Source organism: Aethalodelphis obliquidens, unplaced genomic scaffold (assembly GCF_003676395.1).
Source record: "Aethalodelphis obliquidens isolate GAN/ISIS:26980383/991018 unplaced genomic scaffold, ASM367639v1 scaffold24, whole genome shotgun sequence".
NCBI classification, from domain to species: Eukaryota; Metazoa; Chordata; class Mammalia; order Artiodactyla; family Delphinidae; genus Aethalodelphis; species Aethalodelphis obliquidens.
Window position 1 is genome coordinate 19656290 of NW_020837968.1, and position 27354 is coordinate 19683643.

Below are 27354 nucleotides of genomic sequence, written 5' to 3' on the forward strand. Positions count from 1 at the left end.
TTTACTGAGAGTAAAAAATTGTAAGTCACTGAACATGACTTACAAAGCCTTACATGGTCTGGCCCCCATTACCTCTCATACGTACCTCTCACTATTCTTTCCCCCTAACTCTGCTTCATCCACATTGGCCTCTTTTTTAGTATTATTATTTTAACAGACTTTATTTTTTAGAAAGGTTTTAGGTGCATAGCAATACTGAGAGGAAAATACAGAGATTGCCCATATACTACTCAGAGTGGTGTGTTTGTTACTACTGATGAATCTACATTTGACACATCATTATCACTAAAACGTCGCAATTTACATTAGGTTGTATAATGACATATACCCCCATCACAGCTTCATACAGAGTAGTTTCACTGCCCTAGAAATCCTCTGTACCCTGCCTATTCATCCCACCCTCCTCCCAATCCTTGCAGCCACTGATCTTTTTACTATCTCCATAGTTTTGTCTTCCCATTATTTTTTTTAACAGACTTCTTGTTCCTCATGTAAAATGTTCTTCTCACACATCTGTATAGCTATCTCCCCCACTTTCTTCAGTCCTTACTGAGAAATCATCTTCTCAGTATAATTTTCCCTGGTTATTTCATTCATTCATATATATATATATATATATATATATATATATATATAAAATTTAATTTTCCCCCTTAATGCTTCATAGCCCCCATCCCCTGCCTTATTTTTTGTTCTTAGAATTCATCACTACCTATATATTACCTATCCTATATCATTACCTATATATTCTGTATTTTACTTATTTCATTTATATTTTGCTTATAGTCTTTCACCATAATTAAAGGAAAGCTCCATAAGGAGAGAGAATTTTTATCTGTTCACTGTTATGCCTCCAGGGCCTACAGCAGTGCTTTCACATAGCAGGTTCTAAAAAATTCTGCTGAATGAACAGACCAAACTGAATTAAACTTAGGCTTCCAATATAAGTTGAGAATGACAATAACATACATTCAGTTACCTAAAACCTAGAAACTTGAGTATCACTGATAATTTCTCCTGCTTCTAATTTCTCATATCTGGTTATCATGTCATCCAGGTTCTGTCTTCTCGGTAGACCTTCTAATCCATAAACTTCTCTCCATCTTCACTATCATATCTAAGGTCCAGCCACCTCATCTCTCACAGCTAGATTACGATCTGCAGTCTGCTCCTTCCAATCCATTCTCTAAACAGTAGCAAGAGTGGTCTTTCAAAAATATAAATATTGATATAATCATGTAATTTTCCTTCAATGGTCTTACGACTATTTTCCTTTCTAGTCTCATTTCTCACCACTCATCTTCCTTTTTATGCTTCCACCATAATGAACAGCTTTCATTTTCTGAATGTGCCATGCTACCCTTTTCCTCTAGATCTTGGCAAATTCTGCTAACCTTTGCCTGGACACTCTTCCACAGCTACATATTTCTTATATCTTTGGTCTTAACTCAGAAATAATTTTGTCCACAAAACCTAGATACACCAAAGTTATCTTTTGTGCCTCTTCTACGGGTGTTCCTATACTTATCCAATTTGCTTTCCTATGATGCTGTAATGTAATTTTCTATTTAATCTTGACTTTGGTCTTCTTGAGGACTGGAATATGTTTATTGCCTATGTATCTCCAGTCCTTAACACCGAACAGGTATTCAATAAATAATTATTAGAGGAGTAAATAACTTGATTCTTACCTCTCTCTCCTGTTTTTTTCCAATTTGTCTTTCAAAATCAGAATTTCTTTGTTGAGAGCAAGCTGCTGGCCTTCTGAATCATGTAGTTCTTTCTTCAGATTTTTAATTTCATTTGCATGTATTCCTTCTCTCTTGGACAATTCTTCTTCATAAAAGATACTTTTCTTTTCCAAATCAGTCTTTAGTTTGGTTATTTCTTGCTGATGTTCTATGCTGCATACTCCTGGTGAGTAACTAATTTGTTTTTGCTATAGAAGTAATAATAAAAGATTAATCTGTAAGAATAATAAAATATCAACTAATAACTCTTTCTACAATATAAAGAACTATTCATATAACTGAATATTATTTTTGTATATTATTACATAAAAATAATACTTTCTTTATTCAGGCTATTAACCTTTTGCCTGCCATATGTTGCCAATATTTTTCTAAGTGTGTATTCCTTTATTGCTGTATTTTACAGTCTTCTTCACACCAAGATTAAATATTTATCTGTATTTTCTGCTGGTACTTATATAATTATTTGTTTTACATTTAAATATCTAATTTACATATAATATTGTTGGTGTATGGAGTGAAGGAAAAATCTAACTGCATCCTATTTCTGATGTGGAACTAATAAAAGGTTATAAATACATTTGTGTCTTTAAAAGATTAAATTGGGGGAGGAGTGGTAGAGCTAGAATGCACAAAAAGAAAAGGGAGAAAGAAGGCTTCTGCAGTGGTCCAGGGAGAAATGACAAAGGTCGAATCTAACATCTTTGTATCTATTCTAGAAAAACATGATACAGCTCTTCACATTTAGGTAGGGCTTTGAGAAGGGGAAATTTGATTGAAAGACATCTTTTTAGAAATGAGGTTGAAATATACTCTTGGTATCAGTGAGAAAGGAAAGTGTAATGTCCAAAGGTTCTTCCAGGTAGTAGCTAAGGTAAACAGAAGCATACAAAGGTTATGACTATAAGATTTCCTGAGCTTTTTCCTGAGTAACTTTTCTATAACTTTGTTACAGGCTATTTTCCCAGGTGATCCACAACAAAACTTTTAAAACCCGAAGAACCTATAAGCTTATATTTAGTGACAACAAGGAATCAAGATCTGGAGGACACTGTATCCTTTTTTGAAGTCAGTATTAAGGGCAGGAAAACTGGTAACCGTCCCTGATTTAAAGTCCAAAGAAAACTATGCTAGCTTCACATTTGAGGTCTATAATTTAAAAAAAAAAAAAAAAAAAAAGGCATCAACGTGGGCCCGAGAAATGTTTCTGGGATAGTCACTGTAATGTTAACCATTTACTCAAAACTGCTTATGAAGTGCCTACCATATGCAGGACCCAGATTTTCCAGTGGTTTCTGAGCCAGCCTGACATGGAAAGCTTGGCGGAAACTGGGAAGAGCCATGTCAAGTCATGTTCTTGCTCTCATGCAACTCCCTGAAAAGGGTGCCTAGATCAACATCGGCAGCACTAGCCACTTATCGTATTACTCTTTCATTTCTCTAATCACCTAAAGAACACTCTTAGTTTGCTGCTCACTTTAGTATAGTTTGTCTGTTGGGATAGCAGTAGATGTACTAGAAGTTTCAAGCAAAAATTACCTTGAAATCAAAACCTCACAAAGATACCACCAAAAAAAGTTATAGACTCATGTCACTAATTGATAAGAACGTAAAAAAGCCAAATAAAATGCTGAGAAACAAAATTAAGCCATAGGTAAAAAAGAACAATCTACTGCAAAACAATAAGTTTTATTACAGGTATTGAAGGTAATTTAATATTAGCAAACATTAATAACTGTGCAAAAATTAAAGTAACTCCATGTGATAATCTCTGTCAGTACCCCTGTCCAAAAGTATTGGATAAAATCTAACACCAATTCCAAAATACTACCCCAAGTCCCACAAAAAAAGAGTTCAGTAATTCTCTTAAGAAATAACCTCTTTCAAGCTATCAGACAAAATAATACTTTCTAGCGAAACACCAGATACATCCAGGAATAATAACAACAAAAAGGATGTCTTCCATTATCTCTCTTATTTAATATTAGATTTTAGATATTCTAAGTAACAGGTGAAATAGTTACAAAACATGAATAGTTGAAAATCATGATCATTTTCACGTAATATAACTGTTCGCTCAGAAAATGCAAATAAATCCACTGTAAAGTGTTGGAATTGATAAAGCTGAGTAAAACAACTGCATATTAGATAAATATAAATCACACAGTACTTCTAGACAGTAGAATAAGCAATAATAGTAAAAATTTTCATTGTTAATAATAAAAAATTTTCATTTCTTTTTAATAGATCCAACAAAAATCACCAGCAACTAGTACACACACAAGTAATAACAACAGTGAATAATTTGTTTGAATTATATGAAAAAACTACAAGTCTTTATAAAAGATTTAAAGACGACAATATAGAAAAATACCAAGTACTTGAAACGGAAGATTGAATGTATATATATTCAATGTTTCTTAAATTATCTTCCCTGTAAATTTAATTAAAAAATTTTTAATGTGGGAGGTAATACTGGGTGAGAGATGGAGACAAATGTTCTAGCACACAGGCAAAAATAAACTGGTAAAAATACCAAAGAAAATCCTGAAAAAGCACAAAGAGTAAAGAAGGAGAGAGGGTAATGTTCTTTTCAGATGTTAACATATACTATAAATTTTTTTTTAAATTTTTTGTCTGCTTTGGGTCTTTGTTGCTGCACACAGCCTTTCTCTAGTTGCAGGGAGTGGGGGCTACTCTTCATTGCGGTGCGCAGGCTTCTCATTGCAGTGGCTTCTCTTGTTGCAGAGAACAGACTTTAGGCGCGTGGGCTTCAGTAGTTGCAGTACACAGCCTCAGTAGTTGCGGCACGCGGGCCCTAGAGCACGCGGGCTTCAGTAGTTGTGGCGCGTGGGCTCAGTAGTTGTGGTGCACGGGCTCAGTAGTTGTGGCGCACGGGCTTAGTTGCTCCGTGGCATGTGGGATCTTCCCAGACCAAGGATCAAACCCGTGTCCCCTGCATTGGCAGGCAGACTGTTTTTCTTTTATAAATTTATTTATTTTTATTTATTTATTTTTGGGTGTCTTGAGTCTTCGTTGCTGCATGCAGGCTTTCTCTAGTTGCAGCGAGCAGGGGTTACTCTTCATTGTGGTGCGCGTGCTTCTCATTGCAGTGGCTTCTCTTGCTGTGGAGCACAGGCTCTAGGCACATGGGCTTCACTAGTTGTGGCACGCGGGCTTGGTAGTTATGGCTCACAAGCTCTAGAGCGCAGGCTCAGTAGTTGTGGTGCACAGGCTTAGTTGCTCCACGGCATGTGGGATCTTCCCGGACCAGGGATCAAACCCGTGTTCCCTGCGCTGGCAGGCGGATTCTTAACCATTGCGCCACCAGGGAAGTCCCTACTATAAATCTTTAATAAAGTAATCAGTGTAATAGATCTCCACCCCAAAATAATTTAATTCAATATGTGAGATACTGTCAATCACTGAGGAAAGCAGTGATTAATTAATGGAATTGAAACCACAAACTAGCAATTAAAGAAAAAAATGATTCTCACATCATACCATTTAGCAAAACAAACTCCAAACGGATTAGAACCAAATATCTTTAAACCCAATAGAAACATCCAGGAAAAAGCAGAATTACATATTTAGCAAACTCTGAAAAAAGAAGGACAAGCCAAGCTTCAATGCAATAGAAGAACTATTGAGGAAAATAAAAACAAATCATCTATAATTTGAAAAAGAAAGAAGACCAAAATTAAAGGGCAAATGATAAATTGGTAAAACAGTTGCAGAGAAGATAAACAGTACAATTTTTACTATGCAAAGAGTTTATAAGAAGTGATAAGAAAAACATTAAGACTACAAAATTAAATGTGCAAATGACTTAAAGAGATAATTCACAAAAAGAAAATATGATTAATAAAAGATCTCCTAAGAAAGCAAGAAATGCCTCTCATACTTGCAAAAATTTGTGGCATGTATCAAGTGCCTTAAAAATGATCTGACCACTTCATTTCCAGGTATCTGTTCTAAAAGAAGTGCATAAAAGGGTCCATGGCAATTATTATACTGCAAAAGTGAAAAATAAATACAGTCAGCTTGGGGGGATTGGTTCCAGGTCTGTCCACCCTCCATTACCAAAATCTACGATCGCTCAAGTCTCATATATAAAATGGAGTAGTATTCGCATATAACATACTCTCAAATTCTTTAAATTATCTACAAATGCTATGTAAAAGTTGCTAGGGCATGGCAAGTTCAAATTTTGCCTTTTGGAATTTTCTCCCCCACACCACCCCAAACAATGGGCTCTCTGTATCTGCAGACGTGGAAACTGTGGATATGAAGGGCCAAGTGTATTTAACAGTAGGAAACTGGCTAAGTGGATATTCTTCTATAATCATTAAAATTATGTTTGTGACAATCACATAATAATCAGAGAAAAAGCTTACATCACACTCTCAAGTGAAATATAAGGGTTAAGGGTTGAATTGTGTCCCTCCAAAATTCATATGTTGAAGCACTAAACACCAGTACCTCAGAATGTGACCATATTTAGAACTAGGGCTTTAAATACTGCATGATCTGACGTATGTGTGGAATCTAAAAAAGTCAAACTCTTAGAAGCAGAGAGTAGAACAGTGGTTGTGAAGGGCTGAGGGGGTAGGGGAAATGGGGAAACGTTGGTCAAAAGGCACAAGTTTCAGATATGTAGGATAAATAAATTCTAGAGATCTAATGTAAAGCAGGATAACTACAGTTAACAATACTGTACTGCATACTGGAAATATGCTAAGAGAGTGGATCTTAAATATTCTTAGCCAAAAAAAAAGGAAGGGAGGGAGGAAGGGAGGGAGGGAGGGAGGGAGGGAGGGAGAGAGGGAAGGCAGAAGGAAGGAGGTAACTGAGGTGATAGACACGTTAATTAGCTTGATTGTGGTAAACATTTCACGATGTATACATATATCTAAATATCAGGTTTTACACCTTAAACACATACAATTTTAAATTGTCATTTGTACTTCAAAAAGCCTGAAAAAAAAGAAAATGAAAATAGGGTCTTCACAGAGGTAATCAACTTAAAATGAGGTCATCAGTGTAGGCCCTAATCCAATATGACTGTATCCTTATAAATAGGAGAAATTTAGACTCAGAATCACGCACACATTGAGAACATCATATGAAGATTAAAGCAGAAATCAGGGTGATACATCTACAAACCAAGGAGCGCTAAACACTGCCAGCAAACCATCAGAAGCCAACTCTGCAAACACCTTGATCTCAGATTTCTACTGCCATAATTGAGACAATAAATTCCTGTTTTTTAAGCCAGCCAGTTTGTGGGTATTTGTAACAACTGCTCTAGCAAACTAATACAACAGGGTAAAAAAACTCCTGTGGTATATGATTGCAACAATTGGAAAGTACTTTTTTTTAAAAAACAGCCTTTCTCAAGTAAAGTCAGTAGGGGAGAGGGGAGGTATATCTAACAGGGAGGAGAGGGCCCAGTGGAAGGAAGAACCATAGAAGGAAAGATACCCACAGGAAGTTATATCTAAATTGAGACCTGAGCATAGAATATTGCTGGCAACATGTACAAAAGTCTAGATACTAGAGAAAACCTGATGTATGAGCAGGGAAACCCAAACAGTAAGTTAAAATCTCCAACAGCAAGGACCTCGTAAGGTAAAAGCTATGTTAACAAAGTTTGAGCCTCTTCTGAAAAGCAAAGTGGTACCATGAAAGGATTTTAAGCACAAAACTAAAAGACTTTAAAAATACTATTCTGACTACAATATGAAGAACAAATTTTTTTTCAACTAGGGGGGAGAAAAACCCAGGAAAACCACACAGAACATTACATATTTATCCAGACAAGAAATGATAGCTGTATTAATGTTTAAAAAACAAAATATTAACCAAAAAAACAGCTTTACTAAGATATAATTCACACACCATACTATTGACCCATTTAAAGTGAACAATCCAATAGTTTTTGGTATACTACATTAATTATTTTAAAGTGGTAAAACATATATAACAAAAAATTGTCATTTTAACCATTTCAAATGTACAATTCAGTGGTATTACATTCACAATGTTGTGCAACCATCAACACTGTAATTTCTAAAACTTTTTCATCTTCTCAAAGAGAATTCTGTAACCATTAAGGAATAAACACCCCATTATCCCCTCTACACTGCCCCTGGTAATCTCTATTCCACTTTCCATCTCAATGAATTTGTCTATTCTAGATATTTCATATAAGTAGAATCATATAATATTTGTCCCCTTTTGTCTAGCTTCTTTCACTTAGCATAATGTTCTCAATATTCATCCATGTTGCACGATATACCAGAACTTCACCCCATTTATGGTTGAATAATATTCCATTATATGTACTTGCCACATTTTGTTCCTTTATCTGTTGATGAACACTTGGGTTGTTTATACCTTTTTGGCTGTTTTACTAATGTTTTAATGAACACTGGTGTACAAGAGTCTGTTTGAAGTCCCTGCTTCCAATTCTTTTGGGTATATAACTAGGAGTTGAATTACTCGGTCATATGGTAATTCTACATTTACTTTTATTGAGGAATCACCAATTGTTTTCATATTCTTGCAATCACTTATTTTGTTTTTGTTTTTAATTTTAGCCACCTTAGTAGGTATGAAGTGGTATCTTGTGGTTTTAACTCCATTTCCCTAATAATTAATGATGTTGAACATCTTTTCACGTGCTTATTGGCTACTAGTATATCTTCTTTGGAGAAATGTTTATGCAAGTTATTGCCCATGTTTTGATTGGGCAGTTTATCTTTCTGTTAAGTTGTAGGAGTTCGTTATAAATTCTGGATATCAAATCCTTATCAGATATTTGATTTACAAATGGTTTCTTCCATTCTTTAGGTTATCTTTTCATTTTCTTAAAAATATCCTTTGATGCAATACAAATAAGTTTTTATTTTGATGAAGTCTAATTTGTCCATTTTTTGTTTTGTTGCTTATGCTTTCTGTGACTTAAGAATCTACTTCCAAACCCAAGATCATGAAGATTTACCTCAATGTTTTCTTCTAAGAGTTTTATGGTTGTAGCTCTTATATGTAAGTTGTTGATCCATTTTGAGTTAATTTTTTAATATGGTGTAAGGTAGGGGTCCAAATTCATTTGTTTGCATGCAGAAATCCAGCTGTCTGGCACATGAGTTGAAGGAACTATTCTTTCCATACTGAATAGATTTAGTACCTATGTGTACCTATGTCAAAAATCAATTGTGGCTATAGACACATGAGTTTATTTCTGGACTCTTAATTCTATTCCAGTGGTCTATATTCTTATGCCAGTGTCATATTCTTTTTATTGCTGTGATTTTGTAATAAGTTTTGAAATTGGGAAGTTTGGGTCTTCTAACTTTGGCCTTCTTTTTCAAGTTTTTTGGCTATTTGGGGCAATTCCACATGAATTTGAGGCTCATATTTTCCATTTCTGCAAAAGGGGCTGTTGATAATAGGGATCGAATTGAACCTGTACATCACTCTTGGTAAAACTACATCTGAACAATACTAAGTCTTCCTATTCATAAACATGGGATATCTTTTCTTTATTTTAGGTATCCTTTAATTTCTTTCAGCAATGTTTTATAATTTTCAGTGCACAACATTCTTGGTTAATTTTATTCCAAGGCATTCTTTTAGATGCTATTGTAACTATAATTGCTTTCTTAATTTCATTGTGGATTGTTCATTGCTGACATAGGAACACAACTAATTACTATATGTTGATCATGCAACCCTGCGGTTGTTTGTTTTCTTACTGAGTTTTAAGAATTCTTTGAATATTTGGATAACAGTTTTGTATCAGATATGTCTGCATTTTCCTGCAGTCTGTGCCTCGTCTTTTCATTCTTGGCCGTGACTTTCACAGTCCAGAAGACTTCAATTTCAGTGAGATCTAGCATAGTAATTCTTTATTTCATGGATTGTGCCTTTGGTGCTGAAAGTAAAAACTCATCACCATACCAAAGATTATCTAGGTTTCTCCTATGTTATTGTCTAGGAGTGTTAATAGTTTTGTGTTTTATGTCTAGGTCTGTGATCCATTTTGAGTTAATTTTTGTGAAGGGTGTAAGTTCTGTGTCTAGATTCAATTTTCTTTTTGCATTGATGTCTAGTTCTTCTAACACTATTTGTTAAAAAGTACATCTTTGCTCCATTATATTGCCTTTGCTTTTTTGTCAAAGATGATTTATCTGTATAGTCTCTTGCCAATACCATACTGTCTTGATTACTGCAGTTTTATATAAGTCTTGAAGTCAGTATTCCAGCTATGTTTTTTTTCCTTCACTATTGTGTTGGCTATTCTGGGTCTTTGCGTCTCCATATAAACTTTAGGCTTAGTTTGTTGATACCCACAAAAGAAGTTGCTGCAATTCTGACTTGTACTGCATTAAATCTGTAGTTGAAGGGGCTTCCCTGGTGGCACAGTGGTTGAGAGTCCGCCTGTCGATGAAGGGGACATGGGTTCGTGCCCCGGTCCAGGAAGATCCCACATGCCGCGGAGCAGCTGGGCCCATGAGCCATGGTCGCTGAGCCTGCACGTCTGGAGCCTGTGCTCCGCAACATGAGAGGCCACAACAGTGAGAGGCCCGCGTACCACAAAAAAAAAATCTGTAGTTGAAGATGGGAAGAACTGACATCTTATAAGACACATAATACGGAGTCTTCCTATCCATGAACGTGGAATATCTCTCCATTTATTTAGTTCTTCTTTGATTTCTTTCATCAGAGTTTTATAGTTTCCCCCGTACAGGTCTTATGCATATTTTGGCATATTTATACTTCACTATTTCATTTTTGTGGGTACTAATGTTAATAGTACTGAGTTTTAAATTTCAAATTCCACTTATTCATGGTTGGTATATAAGAAAGTGACCGACTTTTGTGTATTAATCTTGTACCTGCAACCTTGCTATAAATGCCTTACTAGTTCCAGGAGTCTTTTTGTTAATTTGTTGATTCTCTACATAGACGATCATATCATCTGCTAACCAAGACAGTTTTATGTCATCTTTCCCAATCTGTATACTTCTTTTTTGTTTTCTTGTCTTATTGCATTAGCTAAGACATACAGCATGATGTTGAAAAGGAGTAGTGAGAGGAAGAATCCTTGCTTTGTTCTTGATCTTAATGAAAAAGCGTCAAGATTCTTGTCATTAAGTATGATGTTACTTTAGGTTTTTTGATAGGTATTATTTATCAAGTTGAGGAAGTTCCCCTCTATTCCTAGTTTACTGAGTTTTTATCATGAATGAGTATTAGAGTTTGTCAGATGCTTTTTCTGTATCTACTGATATGATCATGTGATTTTTTTTTTATTTTTTAATTTTTTTTGCTGTACACGGGCCTCTCACTGTTGTGGCCTCTCCCATTGCAGAGTACAAACTCCGGACACGCAGGCTCAGTGGCCATGGCTCACGGGCCTAGCCACTCCGTGGTATGTGGGATCTTCCCGGACTGGGGCATGAACCCGTGTCCCCTGCATTGGCAGGTGGACTCTCAACCACTGCGCCACCAGGGAAGCCCGATCATGTGATTTTTATCACATCAGTGATGCATTACATTAATTCACTTTCAAATGCTGAACCAGCCTTGTGTACATGGGATGAAATTCCATTTGGTTGTGGTGTATAATTCTTTTTATATATTGTTGGATTCAATTTGTTAATATTTTTTGAGGACTTTTGCACCTATGTCTATGAGGCTTTCTACATTGGTCTGTAGCATTCTTTTCTTGTAATGTCTTTGGTTTTGGTATTAGCATAATTCTTGCATCATAGAATGAGTTAAGAAGTATTTCCTCTATTTCTATCTTCTGAAAGCAACTGTAGAGAACTGTCATGATTTCTTCCTTAAATGTCTGGTAGAATTCACCAGTGAATACATCTGGGCCTGGTGCTTTCTGTTCTGGAAGATTATTAATTATTGATTCAATTTCTTTAACAGACAGAGCCATTTCAGATTATTTATTTCTCCTTGGTTAGTTATGGGAGCTGTGTCTTTGAAGGAATTGGTCCATTTCATCTAGGTTATCAAATTGTAGGCAAAGAATTAATTGTTCATAGTATTCCTTTATTAGCCTTTTCATGTACATGGGTTGCATACTGATGTTCTGTCTTTCATTTCCGATACTAGTAGTGTCCTGTCTCTCTTTTCTTTTTTTCTTTGTATTTGTGTTTTATTTTACAATCAAAGGTTTAAAGATATAGCAGAGAGTACAGCAGGCAAAACACAGATTAAGCATATTCTGTGCAAAAATATTTACCACAGAAAAGAGAAGAAAAATTTTAAAAGAATTATAGTGTGAAGGTAATTATAAATATATGAAATAATATAAACTATATTGATAGGTAATTCCCCTTCTTTTCAAGTTTCCAAGGGAATTATTAAATTTATATAAGGTATTCAAACTTGTAAGTTTGAAAATCTGTTTGAAAGACACTTTTACTGGAAAAATATAAGTGACCAAATTGTCTCAAATCAACAATAAAATAAAGCACTGAGAAGCTACTATGTAATAACAAAGAATGTGTTACAAGAGAATTTTTTCAGATTTCAAGGAAGAGTTTATTTCTATGAGCACAGAGAAAAAAAGCAAGGTTTACTCTACTTTATATAAAATTAAGATAACCCTGAAACAAAACCTGATCAAAACACCAAATAATAAAACCAGACTCATCTCAATATATTGATACATTTAACAGCAAAAATTGTTAATAAAATGTTAACATTTGAAATCCATTGCTGTATTGAAATTCAGTTATTTATATGAGCAACTGATTCCCAGAATGTAGGAATAGTTTCATACTAGAAAACTTGTTAATATGATTTCTCTCAAAAATAGATACGGGACTCCTTTTTTTCTTAATTAGCCTGGATAGAGAGGCTTATCGATTTCATTGACCTTTTTAAAGAATAAGCTTTGGTTTCAATGATTTTTCTCTATTGGTTTCCTGTTTTCAATTTGATGGATTTCTGCTCTAATTTTTATTATTTTTCTTCTGATTACTTTAGATTTAATTTGCTCTCCTCTTTCTAGTATCCTAAGGTGGAAGCTAAGACGATTAATCTCAGATCTTTCTTCTTTCCTAATATATGCATTCAATGCCACAAGTTTCCCTCTAAGCACTGCTTTCACTGTATCTGACAAATTTTGACAATTTGTGTTTTCATTTTCATTTAGTTCAAAATATTTTTAAGTTTCTCATGAGATATTTTCTTTGGCTCATGTGTTTTTTATAAGGGTGGTGCCTTAATTCCAAGTATTTTGGAGTTTTCCAGCTATCTTTTTGTTACTGACATCTAGTCTAATTCCATTGTGGTCTGAGAGCAGACAATGTATGATTCCTGTTCTTTTAAATTTGTTAAGGATTTTTTAAGGTTTGTTTTATGGCCCAGAATGTGGTCTGTCTTGGAGGACGTTCCATGTAAGCTTGAGAAGAATGTGTATTCTGCTGTTTTTGGGTGAAGCAGTATATAGATGTCCTTACATCCACTTGATTGATGATGGATGTTGAGTTCAACTATGTCCTTACTGATTTTTTTGCCTGCTGGATCTGTCCATTTCTGATAGAGGGGTGCTGAAGTTCCCAACTATGACAGTGAATTCAACTCTTTTTCTCTGCACTTCTGTCGGGTTTTGCCTCATGCATTTTGATGCTATGTTGTTACACACATACACATTAAGTATGCTACATCTTCTTGGTGAACAGCAATGCCCTTCTTTATTTCCAAAAACTTTCCTTACTCCAAATTCCACGCTGTCCGAAATTAATATAGCTACTTCCACTTTCTTTTGATTAGTGTTAGCACGGTATATCTTTCTCCATCCACTTACAGGCATACCTTGGGGATATTGTGGGTTCAGTTCCAGACTACTGCAAAAAGGTGAATATTGCAATAAAGTGCATCACATGAATTTTTTGATTTCCCAGTGCACATAAAAGTTGTATTCACACTATACTCTAGTTTATTAAGTGTGCAATAGCGTTATGTCTAAAAAAATGTACACACCTTAATTTTAAAAATACTTTATTGCTAAAAATGCTAACCATCATCTGAGCCTTTAGCGAGTTGCAATCTTCTTGTAATAGTAACATCAAAGATCAATAATCACAGATCACCACAACAAATATAATAATGAAGAAATTTGAAATACTGTGAGAATTACCAAAATGTGACATAAAATCATGAAGTGAGCAAAAGCTATTGGAAAAATGGTGCTGACAGACTTGCTCGATGCAGGGTGCCACAAACCTTCAATTTGTAATATCTGCAAAGTACAATACAGCAAAGCACAATAAAACAAGGTATGCCTGTACTCTTAATCTAGACACTTGGCCTCTGTATCCACGAATTCTGCATCCACGGATACAGAGGGCTGACCGTACTACACCATTTTATATAAGGGAATTGAGCGTGTGCAGATTTTGGTATCCATGGGGTGTGGAGAGGGCATGGAACCAATGCCCCATGGATACTGAGGAAAAACTCTATGTGCCTCTATACCTAAAGTGGACTTTTTAGACAACATATAGTTAGATACTGTTTTTTGATCCAATCTGACATAATCTGTTTTGTAATTGGTATACTTAAACCATTGACATTCTAAATGATTGTTGATGTTTTTTGATTAATATCTATTGTATTTGCTACTGCTTTCTATTTATTGCTCCTTTCTTTGTATCTATTTTTGTCTTCCATACCTTTTCTGTCTTTTGCTGTTTTTTTTCCCCCTTGTTTTTGGCCACGCCATGCGGCATGCGGGATCTCAGTCCCTGACCAGGGATTGAACACATGTCCCCTGCATTTGAAGCACAGAGTCTCAACCACAGAACTGCCAGGGAAGTCCCTGTCTTTTGTGGTTTTGATTAAGCATTTTATATGATTCAATTTTCTCCCCATTCTGAGCATATCAGTTGAACTCCTTTTTTAAGTGGCCATTCTACAGTTTGCAATCTGCATTTATAACCAATCCAAGTCCAGTTTCAAATAACATTCTACTACTTCATGGATAGTGCAAGTACCATAAAATGAAATAATCCTAATTCCTGCCTCCTATCCCTTGTATAATTGCTGTCATTCATTTCAGTTACACATAAGCACACATAAGCATATTTATATATACATGTAATCAGACATAAGCATGTATATAAGTATATATAATTGAATACATTGTTGCTATTATTTTGAACATTTCATCTATTAGATTAAGAATAAGAAAAATAAAAGCTTTTATTTATTTTACCTTCATGTATTCCTTCTCTGATGCTTTTTCTTTCTTTATGTAGATCTGAGTTTCTGACCTATATCATTTTCCTTCTCTCTGGAGAACTTCTTTTTAACATTTCTTGCATGGCAGGTTTACTTGAAACAAATTCCCTGAAATCTTTGTCTCAGGAAGCCTTTATTTCTCCTTCACTTTTGAAAGATAATTTCTCAAAGTACAAAATTCTAGGTGGGTAGGTTTTTTTTTCTCAACACTTTAAATATTTCACTCCACTCTCTTCTTGTTTGCATGAAGAGCAAAAGTCAAATGTAATTCTTACCTTATATTTTCTAGAGGTAAGGTATTTTTTTTATCTCTGACTGCTTTCAGGATTTTTATCTTTATCTATAATTTGAAAATGGCATGTCTAGGTGTAATTTTTTGGGTATTTACTCTGTTTGGTGTTCTTTGAGCTTCCTGAATCTGTGGTTTAGTGTCTGACATTAATTTGGGGGAAATTTTCAGTCATTATTGTTCCAAATGGTTCTTCTGTTCCTTTCTCTGTTCACCTTTTAGTGTTCCCATTATACGTATGGTACAACTTTTGTAAATGTTCCACAACACTTGGATATTCTTTTCTGTTTTTTCACTTTTTTCTCTTTGCTTTTCAGTTTTGGCAGTCCTATTTTGATATCCTCAAGCTCAGAGATTCTTTCTTCAGCTGTATCCAGTGTACTAATAAGCTCATAAAGGGCATTCTTCATTCTGTTACAATATGTTTCATGTCTAGCATTTCTTTTTGGTTCTTTCTTAGAATTTACATCTCTCTGCTTACATTGCCCATTTATTTTTCCATGCTCTCTACTTTTTCATTAAAGTCCTTAGCATATCAATCACAGTTGTTTTCAATTCCTGGCCTGATAATTTCAACATCCCTGAGTCTGGTTGTGATGTTTGCTCTATTCTGTGTTTTTTGTCTTTCAGTATGTCTTGTAATTTTTTGTTGATAGGTGAACATGATGTACTGGGTAAAAGGAACTGCTGTAAATAGGCTATTAGTAATGTGGTTGCAAGCTGTGGTGGGAGGGGAAGCGTTCTATAGTCCTAAGATTGGATATCAGTATGTTACTGAGCCTGTGCTTCTGGACTGTGAACTTAAGACAACCTTGTCAGTTTTTCTCCCCCACTTACTTGTTTTGACAGGGTGACTAGAGTGGGCTGGGGCTGAATATTTCCCTTCCCTCAAGTCAGTTAGGTCTGATAAAATCCCAGCAAGTTAGATTCTGGTTGAAGAGTTTCTCCTGAAGATAGACCTTGTTAAGAAGAACAGAATGCTCTGGCACATTCAAAGTTGTTACCCCTATTGTTAGTACAAGGGGATTTTTCTCTGATATTCACTGTGAAAACCTCGTAGAGCTCCAGGATGTAAAACTGATGAAACTGTCAGGGCTCCCCAATGATGAGGCTCCCCTGGAGTTTTTATCTCTCAAACTTGTCCGCACTGAGCCTCTAGCAATTTTTCAATAACAGTTCAGGTCTCCCTACACTGGTACTGATTTCCTACAAGGGTTCCTGATCTCATAAGCTGTGATTCTCTTTATTTGTCTGTCACTCTCTCCAGTTTGGAGGACAGCAGTTGGTTCTGTGATATTACTTCCCTTACAGATCTAAGAAGAGTTGTTGATTTTTCAATTTGTTCAGCTTTTTACTTCTTGTTAGAACAAAGTGGTGACTTCTGAAGTTCTTATATACTGGATTGGAAACTGGTAGTATTCTCTGGAGTTATTAAATATAGGATCCTGTGATCTGCAAATAGAGATAGTTTTACTTCTTCTTTTCCAGTTTGGATACCTTCTATTTCCTTTTCTTATCTAATTCCTCTGGCTAGAACCGCCAGCATAATGTTAATTGCAGTGGTGAAAATGGGCATCCTTGTCTCATTCCTAAACTCAGGGAAAAAATTTTCAGTCATTCACCATTGAGTATGATGTTAGCTATGGGTTTTTCATAAATGTCTTTGATCATGTTGAGTATATTCCCTTCTATTCCTAGTTTTCTGAGAGTTTTTATCATGAAAGGATGTTGAATTTTGTGAAATGACTTATGTGCATCAATTAAGATGATCATGCAGTTCCCCCCTCCCTTTGGTTCTTTCAATGTGATGTATTAAATTGATTTATTTTCTTACATTCAACCACCCTTGCATTCCTGGGATAGACCCCACTTTGCCATGGTTTATAATCCTTTTAATATGGCTTTGGATTTGGTTTGCTGGTGTTTTGTTGAGAATTCATACGTCTATATTTGTTAGGAATACTGGTCTATAATTTTCTTTTCTTGTGATATTATTCATATGGCTTTGGTATTATGGCAATGCTGGCCTATGGAATGAGTTAGGAAGTGTTCCCTATTCTTGTATTCTGTGGAAGAGTTTAAGAAGAATTGGTGTTAATTCTTCCTTAAAAGTTTGGTTCAGTTCACTAGTGAAGCTATCTGGTCCTGGGCTTTTCTTTGTCAGGAGGTTCTTATTACCAATTCAATCTCTTTGCCTGTTGTAAGTCTGTTGAGACTTTCTATTTTGTCTTGCATTTAGGTAATTTGCGTGCTTCTCGATCTGTCCATTTCATCTAGATTATTTACTTTGTTGGCATAGAGTTGTTCATAGTATTCTCTTATAATCCTTTTGCTTTCTGATGATAGGTATTAATATCCACTTTCATTTCTGATGTTATTTGTTTCCTCCCTTCCTCCCTCTCTCTGTCAGTCTAGCTAAAGGTTTGTCAATTTTGTTGATCTCTCAAAGAATGAACTTTGGTTTCATTCCCTTTATTATTATTATTCTGTTCTCATTTTATTGAACACTGCTCTAATCCTTATTATTTCCTTCCATCTGCTAGCTTTGTTTCCTTTGCTCTTCTTTTTCTAGTTCTGTAAGATATAAAGTTAGGTATTTTCTAATTTCCCTTGTGATTTCTTCATTGACCCACTGGTTGGTTAAGAGTGTCTTATTTCATTTCCACATATTTTTTTAACATTCCAGTTTTCCTTATGCTATTGATTTCTAGCTTCATTCCATTGTGATTGGAGTGGATACTTTGTGTGATCTCAATCTTTTTACATTTATTGAGATTTATTTTGTGGCCTAACATCTGGTCTATCCTGGAGAATGTATCAATTGCACTTGAGAAGAATATGTATTCTGCTGTTGTTGGGTGGAGGGTTCTATATATGTATCTGTTAGTTCTAGTTGGTTATACTGTTGATCAAGACATCTATATGCTTATTTATCTTCTGTCTATATGTTCTATCCATTTTTAGAAGTGGGGTATTAAAGTTTCTAACTTTTATTCAAGAACTTTTTTTCTCTTCAATTCTATTGAAGAGTATTCTTAATGAAGTAAAGATTCCTACAACCTTTTAAAGGGGCCAAAATAAGTTGCAAAATTTACATGTGTATACCTTTAAATCAAGAAATTCCACTTTTAGAAAATATCTTAAAGAAATGGTAGTATGATAATAATAATAGCTAACAGTTATTGAGCCTTTACTTTGTGCCAGGCCATGGGCTAAGCATTTTAAATGCATTAACTAATTTATTGGGTAGTTTTATTATTATCCCAAATTTCCCAAATCTGTAAATGACACAAGAGATTATGAGTGTCTGATAGGTAGGTAAACACATGTGACTCAGAGTTTTCAATGAGCAGTGTTTGTTACAGAAAAAAATAAAAATCAAACTAGTGGACAGAATGGTACTAAGAATTAGAAAACCTGGGTTTAAACTGTACTCCATCATTTAAGACTATAAAATCCTAAACTCATCTGAGTTTCGCTTTCCTCAAATGCAAATAATCTCTAAGATTTCCTCCAGTTTGCACTTTGTGATTCTTGTGCTTACCAAAATCACCTAAGATAGTGCTGGAAACAAAGTAGTCCCTGACTGAAAGTTATTTGAGACGGTAATGTAATGACTTCTACACACCAATCCTGCTCTAGAAGCATAGGTTATTTATAGAAGAAACATAACTATTTTGGAAAGCTAACCAAGACTGTGCAATCATGATCAATCAAAACAAAACAAATAATATACCAGTCTATGTTTTCAATAAGCTAAGTCACAGTTTAGGTGGGGAGACATTTTGTGAATAAATAATTATAATAAGAGCTATTGTAAAGTTATTAACAAAATTCTATAGCAGCAGAGAATAAGGAATATTTAGACTTCCTGAGATGACATTCAACTTCATTCTTATATTTGCTGGATGAATAAAATACTAGACTAGGCACGCAAGGAGTGTGTGGAGGTGGTGGCTGGCAGACAATGCAGAGGAATTGGGATATGCAAAGGGTAGAGTCAAGAAAAGGCAGACATCATATTCAGATTATAATTTAGTGTTATAGAAATATGAAGTCAATTAATCCTAATTCTCTCACTTTGACATGTATAATATTATTACTATAGCTAATAGTTACTGACCACTTATGATGTGGCAGCTTACATACATGTATATGTACTCCTTACATGATACCAATGAGATAGGGTTTTACAAATGAGAAATTAAGGTCCAAAGAGATTAAATGTTTTGTCCAGCGATACACAGCTGGTAACTGATGAGGCTGGGCTTTAAAAGCAGATAGTCCAACTCTAGAGCTGGCACAAAGATTTCCCTTGCTAAGTACTTCTGCTGAGATGTTTAAATCCAGGCCAATTATCATCTCATCCCACTTAACAGAAGTATCTGCAAAGCTACCTCTGAGCCTCTCCTAAGTCACTTAACAAGACAGAGGATCTGGACATCTAACCCTGCCTCCCATGAGATTACCAATATATCTTGTCAAGGTATGCAGCCCTTCATAATTTTTTTTTTTTTTTTTTTTTTTTTTTTGCAGTACGCCCCCCTCTCTCTGTTTTGGCCTCTCCTGTTGCGGAGCACAGGCTCCGGACGTGCAGGCTCAGCGGCCATGGCTCACGGGCCCAGCCGCTCCGCGGCATGTGGGATCTTCCCGGACCGGGCACGAACCCGTGTCCCCTGCATCGGCAGGCGGACTCTCAAACACTGCGCCACCAGGGAAGCCCCCTTCATAAATATTTTAACTCCTTCCTGAAAGATTTCTTCTCCCCACTAAATACAGCCGCCTTCCCTTTCCTTACAGCATGATTAAGAAGTCTATACCAGCTTCCTATTGATAAGAATGAGAAATAAGAATACTATGTTTGAAGGATAGCTAGTTTTTACTCTACACCAAAAAGAGAACATAACATAGTCCTGTTAAGCAGAAAGAGGAGAAAATTAATTCAACTTCATAAATATGAAATCAAACGATACCTTCAGTCCCTCTAATTCATTTTGCAGTTGCTTAGAATAGTGCTCGCTCTGTTCGCGCAATTTCCTGTCTTTAGATGCTTCAGCAGCTACAGCTTCTGTACGAACTTCCAGCTTTAAAATAAAATGATAAAAGCAGATTTCATGGTTATAATTGTTTCTCCAATAAAATGTCTCCCCATGGGAATTTACCTTGCAATAGATAGATAACTCAAATGTTGAAATTCATATTAAATATTATTACCAAACTAAAAAAAAAAACTCTTTTCAAAAATTAAAGAATGAAATATATATTATTTCACTAGTCTGAAAAAGCAGCTTTAATCACTACCCCATGGGCACTACAAATTTGCCTGACTACTAACCTCTTTTTTGGCTCTTTCTGTTCTGCGCAGTTCTTGCCTTAAGCTTTCAACTTTTTGCATCACCAGGTCCACCTCTTCTTCCTTATCTCGGACATGGCGAGCAAGTTTCTGTTTTTGGGTGTGCAATTCTGTTAGCCGCTCATTGATCTCCATGAATTCCTGCATGGCCAGTTTCCTCTGACAGTGTGCGTCTTTCAGCTCTTTGGATTGGTTTTTTAATCGCTCACTAGCCTGGACTAGTTCCTACAGTTTCGTAAAAAGAATATAAGTTACCAATTCTGCACCCTAGGGACCAAATTTGGCCATCAAAATATTTATCATGAAGTCAAGAAGAGCCAAAATTATTCACCTCAGAACAAAATTAAAAGAAATGAACTACTTTTGAACAGATACTAGGAGCATGGTGCTCTGTTCATATTCTCAATTCCTTATGCTAACATGCTAACTGCAAAGGAACAACTGATTTAACCTTCCAGTACCTTAGTTTCAATAAACAAATAAACAAATAAAGGTATAGGAATACAAGATACAATGGTAAAGATAAAGATTTTGTGAAATTTAACGGATATCTGTGAGATTTTTAAAAATTATATCAAATGATTACAAATGATAAAAACAAGGGCTGTATTTGATGTGGAGACTAACTCTTGGGCCAGCAGCAAAGAGAAAAGCTAATTAAAGTGAGAAACTTAGAAGGAGCTGAAGTAGACTTGGGTCAGCAGAACCACTTGTCTCCCAGCAAAAGGAAATGCAACCTTCTTTGAGGAAGAGTCTCAATGATATCTATTTTTTTTTTTAAGAGCATACACATATGAGCTCACAACCATAGATTTCCCAAACACCCAAAGGACAAACAACCACAAGCAAACATTACAAACAATAAAAATAAACCCCAATGGTATTTGGATATTAGAACTATCAGATACTGATAAGACTGCTATACATGAAATGTTTGAAGAAATAAAAGGAAATCATAAAAATAGGAAAATGACAAAAGACTATTTAAAATGATGAGGCAAAAAGACTACGAAAAACTGTTTATAAAACATTGTATAGAGCTTTAGAAATGAAAAAATGTAAGTATTAACATTAAAAACATGAATCTACCAATACAGAAAGCTCTACCTTTATGAAGAAAAATAAGAAGAAATTCAAACCCAGAAACTTTAAAAAATAAAGTATATAACATTAAATAAAAATAAAAAAATAGAAATCGGAGGGAAAAAACACAAATCACCTATTCCCCATCCTCAAAAAGGAAAAAAAAAGATAATTAGAGCAGACATCTAAGAAGTAACAATAGTAACAGGAGGACATATTTTTTAAGAGATAATAATTAAAATTGTACACACAGAAAAATTACTTTTGAAGTATGAGGCTACTTTTGAAGTATGAGGCTAAAAAATAATGAGATTCTTACAAACACAAATTGACAGAGCTTACCACAACCAGATCTGAACTTAAAGGAACCTCTAAATATTTATTTCAGGAAAATGAAAAATGATTTTAGAAGGAAGATCTAATGAAAGAGAAGTGGAGGGCTAAGAAATTGGTAAACATAAATATAAATGTAAGCAAACTTGTATATAAGATTGTATTATTGTCTCATTTGTACAGTAAACAAAAAGGACATAACTAACATATTGGTCCAAAAAAGCACAGTAGTTGGGAAGAAGCAATAGAGTTAAAGGTCCTCAAAGTGTTTGGGAGCAACAGTTTAAGATACTGGGTTGGCCAAAAGGTTCATTCGGTTTTTCCCGTAAGACGGCTCTAGTAGTGCTTAGCTGTCTTTAACCTCATTCGAAACAATTTTGTTAGATTTTCTTGTGACACCTGTCATAACAGTATACATTAAAAAAAAAAACTTAACAAAACTGGTGAATTTTTGTGTAGCCATTTTAATACTTAAGATGGAAGAAAAAAGCAACATTTTCAGCATATTATGTTTTATTATTTCAAGAAAGGTAAAAACTCAACTGAAACACAAAAGGAAGATTTGTGCAGTGTATGGAGAAGGTGCTGTGATTGACTGAACGTGTCAAAAGTGGTTTGCGAGGTTTCATGCTGGAGATTTCTTGCTGGACGATGCTCCACAGTCAGGTAGACCAGTTGAAGTTGATAGTGATCAAATCGAGACATTAACTGAGAACAATCACTGTTATACCACGCAGGAGATAGTCGACATACTCAAAATATCCAAATTAAGCGATGAAAATCATTTGCACCAGCTTGGTTATGTCCATCGCTTTGATGTTTGTGTTCAACATAAGTTAAGCGAAAAAAACCTTCCTGACCGTATTTCTGCCTGCGATTCTCTACTTAAACGTAGCGAAAACATACCGTTTTTAAAGCAAATTGTGATGGGTGATGAAAAGTGGATACTGTACAACAATGCGGAAAAGAAGAGATCGTGGGGCAAGTGAAATGAACCACCACCAACCACACCAAAGGATGGGCTTCATCCAAAGAAGATGATGTTGTGTATATGGTGGGATTGGAAGGGGGTCCTCTATTATGAGCTCCTTCCGGAAAACCAAACAATTAACTCCAACAAGTACTGCTCCCATTAGACCAACTGAAAGCAGCACTCAACAAAAAGCATCTGGAATTAGTCACAGAAACCGCATAACCTTCCATCAGGGTAACACAAGACTGCATGTTTCTTTGATGACCAGGCAAAAACTGTTACAGCTTGGCTGGGTAGTCTAATTCATCTGCTGTATTCACCAGACATTGCACCTTCAGATTTCCATTTATCTCAGTCTTCACAAAATTCTCTTAATGGAAAAAATTTCAGTTCCCTGGAAGACTGTAAAAGGCATCCGGAACAGTTCTTTGCCCAAAAAGATAAAAAGTTTTGGGAAGATGGAATTATGAAGTTGCCTGAAAAATGGCAGAAGGTAGTGGGACAAAAGGGTGAATACGTTGTTCAATAAAGTTCTTGGTGAAAATGAAAAATAAGTCTTTTATTTTTACTTTAAAACCGAAGGCACTTTTTGGCCAACCCAATATTAAATTTAAAAAAAAGATATTAAATTTAGACTTTGTTAAATATGCACGATAAAATTCAATACTACTAGAAACTGCTAGAATGAGTAGTGAGCAAAACGAGAACAAGAAAACAAAAACCTCAATTAAAAATCAAGAAAAATATTTTCAAGATGAAAAGAATTCTGGAGATTGGTTTCACAACAATGTGATGTACCTTACACTACTCAATTATACACATAAAAATGATTAGGATAGAAATTTTATGTTATATATATTTTGCCACAATTTTAAAAAAGAGCAAACTCAGCCATAAAAAGAATGAAATAATGCCATTTGTAGCAACATGGGTGGACCCAGAGACTGTCATACTAAGTGAAGTAAGTCAGACAGAGAAGGACATATGTCATATGATATTGCTTATATGTGGGATCTAAAAAAATGGTACAAATGCACTTATTTACAAAACAGAAACAGAGTTACAGATGTAGAAAACAATCTTATGGTTACCAGCGGGGAAGTGGGGAGGGATAAGTGGGAGATTGGGATTGACATACACACACTACTATATATAAAATAGAAAACTAATAAGGACCTACTGTATAGCACAGGGAACTCTGGTCAATACTCTCTAATGATCTATATGGGAAAAGAATCTAAAAAAGAGTGGATATGTGTATACGTATAACTGATTCACTTTGCTGTATAGCACTAAGTAATGCAACATTGCAAATCAACTTTACTCCAATTAAAAAAAAAAGAGTGAGAAAGGAGATAAAGATAAGCATAGAAAATGCATGACAAACAGAAAACAAAAAGTGGTAGAAACATGTCCATATAGATTAGTAATCAAAATAAGTATAAAAGGAGTAAGCTCACCAGTTAAATGCAGTTTGTTATACCAAATTATGAAATAAAATCTAGACTTAAATAGAAAAAGCATCATTATAGCAATGATAAAATTCTATTCACTAAATTCCACTCTAAATTTTTGTGCATTCCATAAGATAGACTCAAAATATATTAGAAAAAAAATTGCTAGAACTTCACAGAAAAACTGGTGAATACATCATCATGAGAAAATCCAATTTCTCAATCATTAATAGATAAACCAAGCAGTTAAAAAAATAGTGAATATAAAGAAGATTTGAAAAGCTCAATTAATAACCTTCCTGTATATTTAGAAGCTTGCATCCAACACTGGGAAACACATTCTTCTTAAGCATATATTGAATATTTAAAAATGAAAAGGTCTAGATCATGCCGTAATTCTCAGTAGATTTCAAAGAACAGATATCATACAGATCAAATTCTTTAATAATATTACCATTAAAATAGAAATAAAAAATAACAAGGCTAAATTCCATAATAACTCACAGATCAAGGAGAAAAATCATAAAGGGTATTAAAATATTTAGAACTAAAAAAATTTTAAATACAGAAAACAATAAAAATGTTTAGTAAAGACTAAAACTTGGGGATGCAGTAAAAGGTATTGTATATACATTGGGGGAAATTTATAGCCTGAAATACTTACACTGAAACTAAAAAAAAGTTGAAATTCAATGAAATTCCACACAAAAAGTTAAGAGAGAACAACGTATTAACCGCTTCCGCCAATATGAGATGATAATAAAGAACATAAATTAATGAAAAGGAAACATGAGAATAATGAAGATCAACAAAGCCAAAAGCTAGTTCTTTGATCTCACTAAATATCTGGTGAGGTCAAACAAGGGAACAAGAATAAATGCACAAAGAAATAATATGAAGAAAGAAGGAGAGGTTATAACTACAAATCTAGGAGAAATCAAAAAAGGTAAAAGGATGCAATAAAAAATTTTATGCCAGTAAATTTTTCAACTTAAGAAATGAACAAATTCCTATAAAAATAAATTTAGCAAAACTGTTTCAAGAAGAAATAGAATGCCTGAATAGTCCTATAACAATTAAAGTAACTAAACCAATAGCTAAAAAAAATTCCCCATCCCCCCAAGTGGGAAAAACAATCTCCAGACTCAGATGGTTTTACAGATGATTCCTCCAATGTGTTTCAAGGAACAATACATTCTTCTTTTACAAACTTCTCTAGAGAACAGAAAAAGAGGCAGTGCTACTCAGCTAACTCTATAAGACCAGTATAATCTTGATACCAAAGGAAAAAAAAAAAAGAGAAAAAAAAAGCCAATCTCATTGAAGAAAACAAATAAAAAGTCCTAAAAAAACCCAAAGACATTATTAGCAAATCAGGTCAGTGATATATAAAGTGGGTAAACATGAACTCTGGAACTCAACTCCCTGTGTTGAAATTCCAGTTCCCCCACTTTCTAGCCCTATGATCTTGAGCAAATGTACCTAACTTCTCTGTGTGGGATCTCACCATTTATAAAATAAAAACACTACTACCACTGCTGCTGCTGCTGCTGCTGCTACTACTAATACGTAAATCACAGGGTTCTTTAAAAGATTAAATGAGCTAATAAATGTAAAGCACTTAAAACAGTACTATTAGAACAGATGCAACATAACTGTTACCTATATTATCATATTAATATTTAGGAGACAATACATGGGCAATTCAGTTTTAACCCAGAAAAGTAAAAATGGTTTAACGTTAGAAAAAGTTTATAACTGTAAGTCATCAAACCAATTTATTTTTATTTATTTTTGGCTGAGTTGGGTCTTTGTTGCTGTGCCCGGGCTTTCTCTAGTTGAAGCGAGTGGGGGCTACTCTTCGTTGAGGTGCATGGGCTTCTCATTGCGGTGGCTTCTTTTGTTGCGGAGCATGGGCTCTAGGCGCGCGGGCTTCAGTAGTTGTGGCTCACGGGCTCTAGAGCACAGGCTCAGCAGTTGTGGCACAGGGGCTAAGGTGCTCCGTGGCATGTGGGATCTTCCCGGGCCAGGGCTCGAACCCGTGTCCACTGCATTGGCAGGCAGATTCTTAACCACTGCGCCACCACAGAAGCCCCAAACCAATTTATTAAAGGAGAACAATCATATAATTCCATCAATAGATATTAACAAATTTCTAGAAATTTGTTGCAATACTGTGCAAAAAAAGCACATTTAATAAAGTCAATACCCATTTTTGATAAAAATGATTAGCAAAATAGGAATAGAAGATAATTTTCTTAACCTGATAAAAAGTATTTACCAAAAACTTACAGAAAACATTATTATTTTCTTAGAAATCAGGAATAAGATAGGGATGCCTGCTATCATCACTTCTATTGAATGTTTTTGAGGTCCTAGCTTATACAGTAAGACAAAGAAAGAAAGAAAAGTAAAAAAAAAAAAAAAAAAAACCAAAAGACAAAGAAAAAAACCTGTCATTATTTCATAAAACCTCAAAGAATCTCAAATATATTATTACAATTAATAAGAGTTTAGCAATGTTCCTAGAACAGAATCAGTAAGAAAGTATAATTTTCAAGGTACCATTTAAAATATGAAAACTTACAATCATAAATTTAAGGAAAGGCAAACAAGACCTGTATAGAATTTTATGGAGAAACATTTTAAAATACTTTAACGATACAGAGTGACATACTATGTTTGTGGATAAAAAGACTGTGGGACTGCAGAGAAAATAATTTTATGTTTTTGTACAGTTAGGCCTTTCTAAGCAAATTTTACTGAAACTTGGAACATGAGTTAAAAGCAAGCCTTGTAAAGTAATTTATGACTAATTTAGATACGTAGTGAGAAAACTCCAA

General features: G+C 34.8%; 1 protein-coding gene across 15 annotated transcripts in view; it reads right to left on the minus strand.

Annotated features, from left to right (window-relative positions):
- Positions 1-27354, minus strand: part of CDC42BPA (CDC42 binding protein kinase alpha) — a 311334-nt gene that overhangs the window by 92497 nt on the left and 191483 nt on the right. For 13 of the 15 annotated variants that reach the window (XM_027122374.1, XM_027122372.1, XM_027122369.1 and 10 more), the window contains 3 exons: positions 20651-20893; positions 20289-20399; positions 1692-1939 (listed from right to left, as the gene is read on the minus strand). In XM_027122374.1, coding sequence (XP_026978175.1) covers positions 1692-1939; positions 20289-20399; positions 20651-20893 — 602 coding nt within the window. The remainder of the gene's footprint in view (positions 1-1691; positions 1940-20288; positions 20400-20650; positions 20894-27354) is intronic. The other 2 variants (XM_027122377.1, XM_027122383.1) reach the window with 1 other exon arrangement.